Source organism: Drosophila hydei, unplaced genomic scaffold, assembly GCF_003285905.1.
Source record: "Drosophila hydei strain 15085-1641.00,03,60 unplaced genomic scaffold, DhydRS2 tig00000149-arrow-pilon, whole genome shotgun sequence".
NCBI lineage: Eukaryota > Metazoa > Arthropoda > Insecta > Diptera > Drosophilidae > Drosophila > Drosophila hydei.
The window spans coordinates 2,819,002-2,831,207 of record NW_022045678.1 but is presented as its reverse complement, the minus strand read 5'-3'; the positions used below and the strand labels follow the sequence as shown (position 1 = coordinate 2,831,207).

General features: G+C 37.1%; 3 protein-coding genes across 3 annotated transcripts; 1 reads left to right on the top strand and 2 right to left on the bottom strand.

Annotated features, from left to right (window-relative positions):
* Positions 1-46: 46 nt before the first annotated feature.
* LOC111603976 lies at positions 47-1,297 on the bottom strand. The gene is made up of 5 exons (XM_023321822.2): positions 1,111-1,297; positions 660-1,040; positions 422-568; positions 175-353; positions 47-106 (listed from the first exon to the last, which is right to left on the bottom strand). The coding sequence occupies exons 1-4, from the start codon at positions 1,190-1,192 to the stop codon at positions 196-198; spliced, it is 768 nt and encodes a 255-aa protein (XP_023177590.2). The 5' UTR covers positions 1,193-1,297; the 3' UTR covers positions 47-106; positions 175-195.
* A 1,413-nt stretch (positions 1,298-2,710) lies between these two features.
* Positions 2,711-5,975, bottom strand: LOC111603941. The gene is made up of 4 exons (XM_023321769.2): positions 5,716-5,975; positions 3,268-3,648; positions 3,033-3,179; positions 2,711-2,970 (listed from the first exon to the last, which is right to left on the bottom strand). Exons 1-4 carry the CDS (start codon positions 5,825-5,827, stop codon positions 2,816-2,818), a joined length of 795 nt encoding a protein of 264 aa, XP_023177537.2. The 5' UTR covers positions 5,828-5,975; the 3' UTR covers positions 2,711-2,815.
* Positions 5,976-8,462: 2,487 nt separating this feature from the next.
* Positions 8,463-9,107, top strand: LOC111603986 (protein Mabiki). Its single transcript, XM_023321831.2, has one exon. It carries the CDS (start codon positions 8,463-8,465, stop codon positions 9,105-9,107), a length of 645 nt encoding a protein of 214 aa, XP_023177599.2.
* The last annotated feature ends 3,099 nt before the right edge of the window (positions 9,108-12,206 follow it).

Below are 12,206 nucleotides of genomic sequence, written 5' to 3'. Positions count from 1 at the left end.
GCATTTTCACAGAAACATTATACCCACGTTCAATATGCGCAGGGTATAGGAAAAACTTGTTTAGTAATGACAAATAATTGTAAGTGCGGATTTTATTGTAGGTAACCTGATTTAATAAAGATATTTAAATTATATTAAATTTATTACCAAAGGCTATCACATTAATGTACATACAAGCACTTTGGAGTTAGAATCTCATTGGGATGGCTGGATAAAGTGATCGATGGGCACATGCAACATCGCCTGATTGATCAGGCGCAGTAAAATAGGAGCCCACGATTGTCGCGTCTCTGGCAAGATAATGCCATAGATGTCCCGCCAGTAGGTATTGGCTATATTTACAGCGATCTCGTCTGTTAAGGAAATCCAAATTTATGTAGTTAGAATACAGTTCAAACAAAGAAAACAAACACTTATATACCTAATTCGGGATCCGCAAAGAAGCCATCGGCTTTAGCGATTAAGTCACGAATTTTGGGTTTCACTTCAATATCATTGACAAGCAAATATTGATGATCATCCTTGGTGTATATGTCTCCACTCGTAATCACTCGAAGCTCTACATCAACTAAAGGGGATCAATTCATCAACAGAAATATTTGTATCAATTATAGTGCGAATTAATACAAATATTTATGCTGATTTTATTTTCTACTTACAAAGCGTTAGATTGAAGATACCCTTGGGCTTTAATTGCAGCGAGTTCACATTCAATTCCGACTTGTATTCGCCAAGGAGATTCATTGTGGGCATATTTGAGACAACTCGCACCTTGACCTTATCCCCATTCACTTTCACATTCACTTTGTCGACCTTGTGCTCGCCGAAACCATAGATCTTAACATGTCTAACCGAAACTTTACCACTGATCGGTCCAACCGTGTACTGGAAACTCAAGCGATTTATGACCAAAGGATCGTACGGGTCAATGTTCAGTTCGGGATCGCCAAGTCGCATGCGTGGTATCAATTCGTTCATAATAATCTTGATACACTCTCCCGCCTGGCCGGCATCCTTGGGACACTTGGCCAAATCTTCGTCTATCAGTAGCAAAATAAACTGTGTTATACACTGGGTATGCGCAATGCCATTCATACACTGTATACGCACCCGATAGATACTTTGACGCCACAGGCGCTGCATAAGGTGCACTGGTCAAAAGGCAAATCGTTACCAACGCAATATACTGCATGCTGTTCCAATCAATACACTGGCACTTTAATAGATATATATATTCCTTGCGATTCGAGTAAGAGATTGATTGTCTACGTTCTGTTACAATGCTCTGTCTTAAACTGAGTCGCCCAGGCGCTGCTACGCTCTATTTTATTGGAAAAATGCATTTATAGATCATTGCAATCGCCTGAGCCCAAGTCTCTTCCAAAGACGATGATGTTAGTGTTAGTATTCGTAATTTTAATTATTGCCATTGGAAGAGCGCATGGCTTAATAATTGTACACTTTAAGCACTTAAAGTAGTTTCCAAACATTGTAACACTTTGTACAACTCAAATAATTTCAATTTCAATTACATATTTCTGACTGCCTGTATATGCCATGTCTTGCATGTTACAAGAATAAATAAGTAGATTAAAAATATTTAGATATATAGATACATAATATATAATCTTGCTGTGGACATGTTTCCTTACTCCGTGTAAAAAGAGAAATTTATTTGCCCTGACTTACTGGACTCTATAAGCTTTCGTTACATATTGGAAGATAAAGTAAAGTTTTATTCATTTATTTAAATTAATAACCAATTATATAAGAAATATGAGCAGCTTGAATAAAGTTTTCAAATATTGACATTCGTCAAATAAAACCTATACTTGATGATTTTCTTAATTATTCCAAGATAAAATCAAGTTTTTATTCAGTTATTAAATCAGAATAGATTGCTTAAGTCGTCCTACACTTTTTCAATTCATATCACCGATCGATACAAAAAGTGTCCTTTTTAACATGTCCTTAATTATTCCAAACAAAAATCAAGTTTTAATCCATAATTGAAAAATAAATAAAATAGCAAGTAAAAATGTTGCAGCCGGGCATAACTCGCTGCATAATACTTGTTCAATGTGCAATAACTATTAGATTATTTTTAGTAAATGTTAAGAGGGAGACTGCTGTAACTTTACTGTCAAACTCGAAAACTTTGGGGGATATAGTTTCTTTCTTAATTGCTACGCCCCCAAGATGTATTTATATATATAATTTTTGGTTAATCAGCAGAGGAGGTCCTAAAATTTGGAATAACTGATAAACTGTAGAAGATGCATTTTTGGTGTAAGCTGTAAAATTGTGGGGGTAGGGTTCCAAGCCTGTGGAAAGTAAAGATTATTTTGATATATGATTGATATATCAACTAAATGTTTTTCTTTCGGATTGCAAGCGCGAGTATTTATCCGTAAATTCAAACCTCAGTTAATTTATGCGTTTCTGTTAAACCAGATATAGTATTTCCCGATTTACCACGGAAGTATCTTAAAAGTACTTTATAAGACGAAGATTTCTTACCACTAGTATATACTCTAAATTTCAAGCTTCAATATCAGAAAGACGGACAAACAGCAAGACGGAAATTGCCCAAAGCCATTCTTGAACGAGCTCGGCTTGACAAGTTAAGTAAGCCTAAATTGAAAATTAAATTAAAAATTAAATTAAAATCATTTTAGACTACATTTAGTAATTAAATTGCAAATTTCCATTTCACTTGTATTTTATTTGAATATAAACTAAATTAACACCATGAATAAAGCACATAACCGTACTAGGATTGCATAGAGACTACCACATAGAGACGCCCCCAAAGCTAATCCTGGGTGACAATCAAGTCGAAGGGTAGAGCAGCAAAGAACTCATTGGCCAGTTTGAGCATGTGAGGCTCCCAAATGGCCATTGTTTCAGGTAGCATAGCTTGATACAGCTGGCGCCAATATTGATTGATGAAATCCAATATGACATCGTCTGCAATTAAAAATCGAATTGTTTAAGCTGAAGTGAGTCTGTTGGCCGTTTGTTGAACCTACTTAGCACTGGGTCGGGCACCAGGCCATTGGCATAGATGCGCATGTCGCCCACTTTGGGCTCCGACTCGAGCTTCGTCAGACGCAGATAGGTGTGACCGTCGCGCTCGTATAGTTCGCCCATGGCGCGCGTTTTCATGCTGACGTCGCCTATAATGTCAGAGGTATGTTTGTGTGTGGATGACACAGTAATTATCATAAATTTATGTTTGAGTGCACAATATTGACGCATACTTACGCAGCGTTACGTTGAAGGTGCCTTTTGGAGTTATCTTCATGTCGTTTAGTTTTATGTCCGCCTTGTAGGCGCCCTCCGCTAGCATTTGGGGCACATGGCTGATCATCTCCATGCGTACGCGATTGTTCTTTTGACGGTAGTCCACCTTGTCAACGATGCCCTCGCTGAGGCCATGAACCGCCACATTTCTCATGGCAATCCGGCCCTGCAGCATGCCCGAATTGTAATTGTAGGAGCTTTTGCCCAGCTCAAAGGGATCCATGGGCGGTATGTTCAGATCGCTGATGCCGTTTTTAAGGCGTGGCGTCAGCTGCTGAAAGCCCTGTTTGATGCATTCATTAATGTTGCTGTCCGATTGCTGGCACGTCGGTATATCGTCGGCTGTTCAAATTAAAATCAGAATTTCCCATTTAGCAAATTATGAGCTTTGCCTTGACACACATCGAAACGCATCTCATATCAGCTGTGATCTATGCGGCCTATGCTCAGAACGTGACATTTTAGCTAGTCGAGAATTTTGTTGTTGTTAATCGATGCCGTGCATAATTGCGATTCTCCCGTGCGCCTGCCGGCCCGGCAGTCGGCGAAGCGTCGCGCTCAATTTAATTGTTGGTTGTGTTAGATATTTACAAAATGACTTAAAAGCACATTTATTCTATGACAAAAATGCCAGCATTCAATTGCAAGTGCTTTGCGTTGAGCATTGACGAAGCGTTTCATTTATGGCGCATATCGCGCTGTCGCATCAAGTTTGTCGCTTAAATCTTTCGTACTGAAGGCTATTCGCTGCGATAGGAGAAGGTCGCTTAGCGGAAGTGGCAATTGACTGCAAGCTAATCCAAGAGCTATAAGTATAACGACTTAAAGACCAAAAAGCTTCTGAGCTTTATGTTTTATGCAAATATCAGCCAAGGCTCTTAACTATTCTATTCAAAAAAAAAACGGATAAAATGTCAATTACATCTACAAATGTTGTGCTTTTAAAGCGTGAATAACATCAGCATGTGATGTTATCAAAATCACTTTAAAAGAATGATGATTAGATTTTCAGTTAATTTTTAAAGTTTTTTTAAATAAAAAGCCAAGTTAAATCTTTTTTCGAGTATTTTTGTGATGCTCTAAAACTCAATGTTTAGGAGGCATCTATACTCGAAATGGTCTATCAACTTTAGGCGTATTTCAAGCTCTCACTTGTTTGTTCTTTCATATGTTTATAGAACACATTACTGTTGGCCATATTAAGAGTATATATATATATATATATATATTTATGTATACTTTATCCCAATATACATTTTTCTTTATTGGCTTATTCTTTATAGTCTTCTTGAGATTCACATAATGCATACTAATTATTTGATTATTTTGTCACAACATTCATAACTGACCATTACGCTATACCTTTTTTAGGCAACATCATTCATTAAATTGACACAAATTGTTAATTTTGAATAATTACACTGACCAACAAATGATGAAATTTTGTAACCAAGAATCAGTTTATATTTGTGTCACATCTGAATTGAATTGAATTTGAATGGCTTAGAGTTTTATGCTATCTGAGAGGACTACTCTTCTACTTTAAACATTTTTAGTAATTATTTAAATTGGTCATTCAAATTTATCGGCGGTTGAAGGGCAGCTGGATATTTACTAAATTTATATGATGTGTTCTAGAATACCGTTACAATGATTCAAATGTATAAATGTAAAAATATAATTCTTGGTTACTAAATCCCATTTGTGGTGTCATTAAGGTATCTATAATAAATTAAATATAAAACCATACCCATTTAACATATTTATAAATAATTTTATATAATTCTGCCAAGTGTTGCTATGTTTTGAGCAGTAAATTGGCTCCAATACTCGCAAATACAATTGCATAAAATTGCTTTGTTATAAAATTCGCACAACTTTACGTGTTTCACACGACTGCTGCGCTATGATAGTATTTCATTGCAATTACTGATATCTATCGGCTAATTTAGAAATTCCGTTTTACGAGTATGAGTTCATATACGTATACTTTCTTTGCTGAGAGTAAATGTGTAAGTGTGGAAATGCATATAGACAATAATTTTATTTAACTTTTAAGGGTTTTAGCAACTTTTTGTGTTGACATAACTATTGAACTGCTTTTAAGATGTTGACTTGGTACAAACAGTGTACAAACATCACAAACAGAAAACTTCTATAAAGCAATATTTGAACATTAAACAGTTCTCCCGCTATGACACATGCAATCTGCGGGCATTCAGTTTAATATTGCTTTAATTCTTAAAAAACTTTTTTTTAATCAAAAGACTTAGGACACGAACTTGGTTATTCTCTCCAGCTATGACACATGCCAATAATGCTTTAATTATTCAAAAAAGTTTTTAAATCAGAAGACTTAGGACACGAACTTCGTCCTCCTCACATGTATGTCTTCTATTCTCTACTCACCCAATTTTGTGATGGGCTTAAACTCAATGTTTGGCAAGCCGAGACCCTCATCAGCAGCCAAAGTCGCGCTCAGGCACAGCACCAGAACAAATGCACTTAAAACACTTGCCATTTTCTTCAAGTGAAATTATATTTCTTTTTTTTTTGCTTTACTTAAAGTACGCAAATTTCACTTTCGTTGGGGTTGCAGTCAGTTAAGGATGGATAGATAGCACGACAACAACGCCCCCGGTTCATGCAAATGCGAAGCAACATCTGAAACCTACGACCGACCGCTGCCTTGTATTTATGGCGAAAATAGAGAGTAACGCAACGCTATAATAGGTACCCACAGTCGGGTGATGAGCACAGGGATTGGGGGATAGCCAGTGAAACGAAAATAGCTTCGGAAGCTAATGACAACGACAACGCTGAGCAGAGGGAATCCAAAGCAAAATCAGTAGCAAAATACAAACGACATTATTAAATACCCTAGACAAAAGTCGTGCCCAGCCAAAGCTCGCTCAACTACCGGCAGCTGTCCGATTTGGATGCGCTTCAACCCGTTTGATGCTTCCTCGTCGCACTGATTATTGGAATCTGTTGGCCCGGTTGACACTTAAAAGTCAACCAGCCGTTAAGAAACCCGCTACGCGAGCGACGCCTGATACTTATCTAAGTGTTGTAATGCTTAAGACGATTTATAATGCTCAATTAAAGTGTAGATTCATCTGAGATTAAAGCCATTGGCATTTGCATATATGCAATAACTGTGAAAAATGAAAGCCTTTTCCTATTTCGATTAATTGTTGTTTACACTGTACAACTAGGCATATGTTTCAACCATTGACATTCCTCAAATACCAGCTAGAGCTTGGAGCGCACAGAGAGTAAAATATAATAAATCATAGCGAAATCGTGCGAAAAACTTAAAGGCCAAAGAGACAAATACGTTCTCATTCTCAATATACAGAACAGTTAACATGAATCTCACATATACTCTCTCAAATCGGCGTATATAAGAGTTGAAATTGATGATAGCTTCTATTGTGAGTCAAGTTCTTGGTAGAACATTATACAGGGTATGCGAAAGTCACCTTAACTGGTAGAATTTGACGGATTTTATTTATTTAGAATTCATTATATAAATAAATATTTTTCAGCTAAATAATTGCAATATTACTGAGCATATTTCTAATTATAAATATTTTATTTTTGGTCTCAATATGGCACAAATCTGGTTGCATAGTGCGGCCAAGTAGACAAGCCGTAGCAAATTGTTTGCTTTAAATCTGATTAAGTGACTCTGCATATTCACAGTAATTGAATAAAACTTAAGTAAACAACAAGATTCGATATCTTTAGAGCACTCATAAGCATTATTGGGTGTATGAGTTAATTAGAATATTAGCTATAAGTCATGGACTAGATTAGAAGCACGCCAAAATGGCTCTTGTTTTATTACCACGTGATTTGTAAAGATATTCTGGAAATGTACTTTGTGGAACTGCCCATACCTGTCTTTAGATATTTACTACATTAATATTAAATTAAATAAACTTAGGGTAAATGTGATTTGGAATTTCCTAAATAGCTGTATTTTAAACAATGCAGAATTTAGTTAAGCTCCAAGGCAATATCATTGATTTTTGATTTATTTATATCCAGTTTAATATTTATTTTATACTTTTGACTAAATATCTTAAATGATGTTACTGCACAGACATCTTATCTTACACACAAGAGCGCATCTAGTTTTCTTATGCCAAACGACCGGTCTCTGCACCATTCCCTTTTACTTATCAGCATCACAATTGTATTAATCTGGGCAAAGCAAAGCCGACCCACTTATCAGCTAGCGTAATGAATGCCCAATGTCTGTGTCTGCCTTTTGCAATCCGATCAAAAGTCAGTGAAAGACAAGAACACAGCTAGCTGCTGGCTCCGCATCTTATCGTAATCAGCAGCGTGATGCACCAGTAATGCCAATTCCAAGAAAAATGAAATTTTAGGAAACACAACAGAAACTAAAAAGAAAAACAAACAGTTCGACAATATCTTATCAATACACACACAAACACACACACACAGACAGAGACAAATGAGCCGCAAATGCTTCGAGTAAAACCAAAAATTGAACAATTCGAATAGAATTGAAAAGAAAACACATGGCACAGCCTCCGACTATTGACAAAAACTGCGAGAATGGCAAAGAGCGAAAAGAATAGAAAAATTATCTGGCTGCGGAACAAACGCAAATTGAATGAAAGCCAAACAAAAGGCGCGCATTTTGCCACCTAGGGAGCTGGGCAAACACACACAAATCTTTCTTGAGTCGATAGCCAGATGAATTCATGAATACCTAAGCCCAGCTCATTAACTAGGTCTGGTCACTCTCAAGCACGCAAGAACAAACACGCACTCACAAAAGGCTTATCGGCGGGTAGGCGAGACTTAAGGGTTCGCTCAAGGTGCTGCGGCGCATGCGCGAAACGCACGCTCACAGCCACGCACAACGCAGGACGCAGTTCGAAGGGACGTGCGCAGGTCATCAGTTGATTTTATGGCTTTGTTTTTGTTTTGCAAAAATAGATTTTCTTTTTGCAGTTTGTGTAAACAACATCATAAAATGCGGATTAGAGTGGCCCAATTGATAAGAGCCGCGAGTCAGCAATCTCTCATATATAAACTTGACGCGCGTCGATGCAGGACAACAGTCAGCGATACGACGACAAACCAAGCACATCATCACCAATCACTCTAGAGAAATGGCTCTGACAATGCAAGGCAGCAATCCGCTTACCTATCGCCACAAGAAGTTCGATCTGCGGCGTCCACGCAACGAAGAACTAGAGCTGCAGATCAAGGAGGAGCTGCTGGCACGCCTCGATACGCCGGACTGCAACAACAGCACGGATGAGGAGGACACAAGCAGCCAGTGCTCCAGCATACTGTCGCTGCCCAAACGTCGACGTCTCAACAGCTCCGTATGCGACGGCTCTAACGGTTCGGAATCTGCTTCATCTTCGCACTCGCTGCCGCCCTCCATCAGTCCGGAGGCGCTCCGCGATATTTGTAAATACCATGGCAATATGGTGCGAAAGTTTCCCAAGAAGGAACGATCACCCAAGGATCAGGATCGACGCAATAAGAACACAATCGCTTGTCGCATGAGTCGCCGCGTTAAGAAGCTCGAACATCTGGCCATCGAGGAGCAGTACAAAGAATTCACGACGCAGCATCTCAAGATTGTCGAGCAAAGTATGCGTGCCACGGCCTATTTCAATCATCTCAATCACCTGGTCAAGCACGAGCAATCCACAAAGACTTCAGCCCCAGCGCCACTTCCAGTGCAAGGCAAAAACTTTAGCATAGACTATTTGATCAACGGCATTAAAGGCGAACAGTGCTAGAAAACACTCGCCTAATCACTGCGTGATGTAATGTAAATGCCTCCACTGGAGCCTTCAACTTAAGCTTTACTAACTATTATTTTGTCATACAATCTCTTGATATAAGGTATTTAAGTATTTGTATTAATTTTTCTTAAAGAAAAAAGCAAAGTTATTCGTTTTTATAAGTTTCTATGCCATAAAATAATTGATAAGGTGTATAAATTTTGAAAATTGATATATTAAATATTTTTTTTATTAATAATAAGTACTTAAGACTGTAAGAATTTTTAAAGAATATTTAAGAGTTTTATATAATAAATTAAAATATATTTACTTCATTGATTTGCATTTTTGTACTGATGAATGAAATATTTTTTCTTACCCTCATTGATCATTGATCCAAGATGATCATTCAAAAATGTAGTACCCTCTTATAGAATTTGAATTACAACTAAATTAGAGTTGTTTTTGTTATTTTTTCAATATTTTTGCAATTGGTGTCAATTGTCAATAAGTACAAATTGTTGTCAATTTTAATTTAATTTAAAAATGAGGAATGCTTCTAATGAAATGATAATGGAAACAGTAGATGCGGATCTAGGGGTTTTAAAACACACGTTATGATATGTCCGGAATCAATTGGCAGGAAGGATTTTCAGCTAATGTAGGTAACTGCCAAAAGACGGTGTGCTTGACCCGATTTAAAATCGATTTAGCTTATCCATGAGCGTGTTTGTTAAACCAAGCAGTCGTTGGTAGCCTGCAAAATACATACAAGCTTAGCTGTTATTTTAGTCCATCTATCTAGCTTATTGTTAATTGAAATCTATATATTAATTTTGAATTTAAAACATAAGTCGAAGATCACTTATTTTTAATATTTGAGCATTTTTTAATAGAATATAATATAATATAATATTTCATATTTCACGAAGGCTGTCTTTAATTTCAAGCAACTTGAAATATTGCTTACAATTTTTATTATTATTCTTATTTTAATTTGCTTAATGAGACTAATTTAATTTATTGCTTTACACCGAGTCTTGAGTCTAATATTTATTAAATTTAACTAAAATAAAATATATATTTATTGGCACTACTATTATCATTTAAACAATACTTATTAATTTTATGATTAAGCACATGGAGCTGAGTTAGCTCCTTTTGATGTACGAGTTATGAGCACGTTGAGGTCTTTCCTTTCACAATGTTAAGCCAGGCAGAAAATCAATGTACCAAAGACAAAGCCCAGTTTAAATAAGCAGGTGCTCAAACTCACATAAGGAAGTTCCCACGTGAAGAGCCCAACATCAACTGCAATGTACGATCGTAGCTGACTCAACTGAACCAAAGTGCAGTCAACTGTGCTGAGTATAGCAACAATAACAAATACACTAACTGCACATAAGTTAGTTAATTAAAGTCGAGTATTCATGTTGAGCAGTCGCAGCGCCCGTCCCGCTCCACCTGGTAATTAACTCTTTGGGGTTTTATTTCGGCATTGCGCAATGTCCGAGCAGCTAATTACTTTTAATTTTCAGTGTAGGCCATTTGATAATGCTCCAAAGCGACTTCCTATGGAGCTGGGAAATCCAAAGGCAACCCACTTTGCCAACACACACGCAGAGACTTGAGTGTGTCTACGTGAATTTTGAGTTAAATGCAAAACTATTTTCTTTGTTGCCGTTAATTGTTGCTCTTGCTGTGGTGCTCGCGTTGCTTGTTTAACATTGAAAACTGCATTTGATTTTCACACCAGCCACAGCAACAGCAACTCAAATGTATACCAAAACTTTGCGGTTGCAACACTCTTGCTGCTGAACTTGAGCTGCGAAAAGTTAGACCCAAATGCAGTCTCTTTCTATCTCTCTATCTGCTGCCTTCTCAGCCAATATTGATATTTGATGGTGTGTTTCGTAATTTCTATGCTGCTTGGCTCAACCTTGACAACTGAACCTACATAAATGAGAACGGCAAATCAACTAAGAGTAAATCTAGTTATATTTGAGACTCTCAAATCTGTCTTAGTAGTTATGATTGACAATTGTGAACTAATTTAATGTAGATTTGATTTTCTATGCTCACAAATTGATCAAATAATTAAAAATAAATATACCTATATATTTATAATAAAATAGCATAATTGTTATTCTTTATTCTTTTTATCTTTATTTTTAAAAGTCAATATTTCTGATTATTTATATTTTTATTAGATTTGTATTCAGTGGATCTATAATATTAATTTTTGTATATGTATATAATATTTATATATATAAGTTATTAAGTTGTGATCCCGCGATGTCCAACGTCGTCCTCCGATTGTTCTGGCGACGTTCCAGCGATGACTCACTAGTAATTCCAAATTAGGAAGATTACGGTGGGAAACTTTACTTTGTTTCCTTTATTAATTACCGGCCTTGTGGCTCAGCAATGTATCAATTAAATAACAAAAATACGGCTTGGTGCCGGAGTATAATTCAAGACTAGTTGTGTCTTCTTTATTCCAAATTAAACTGAATACAAAATTGACTTGAAACTGAAGTCAAAGCTAAGCTAGAGCAAAAGCCACACAAAGCCCATAGCCGGCAATGCCGGCTCAGCATAACTGATAAACAAATCTACTTGCGCAATGTCAAGTATCATGTTTCCAGAACTGACTTTGTGTCGGGGCATTGCGCTGACTCTGATGTGTCAGCGGAATGCGCATGCGAGGGTAGCTTAAATACTAAGTCTCTAACAAGCGAGGGTTACTTGTTAACTATCCCCCCACTAAGTTCGTGACCGGCCTCGGACACACTGTACTTGTTGATGACTTCTTGCACCTTCTTCGATTCCATTTTTCGTTTGTAAAAGTGGTAGATGACAATAAAACAGCTGAAGGCGGCGCTTAAAATTATACCGCTGATGAGCCAGTTTGCTTGGGAGTCAGATGATTCCAGATCTTCTTTAAACTCGCTGATGACTCGTAAGTTGTGGGTATTCATCAAATGAAGTTCCGGTAAGCTCAGCACAGGGTCATGACTTATGATGTTGAGAAGTGGAGACCCTGCAACGGCTGGACTCTTTTTTACCATTTCTCGTTGGTTGGTGAATTGAGTCCCGTTAATCATGCTGGAG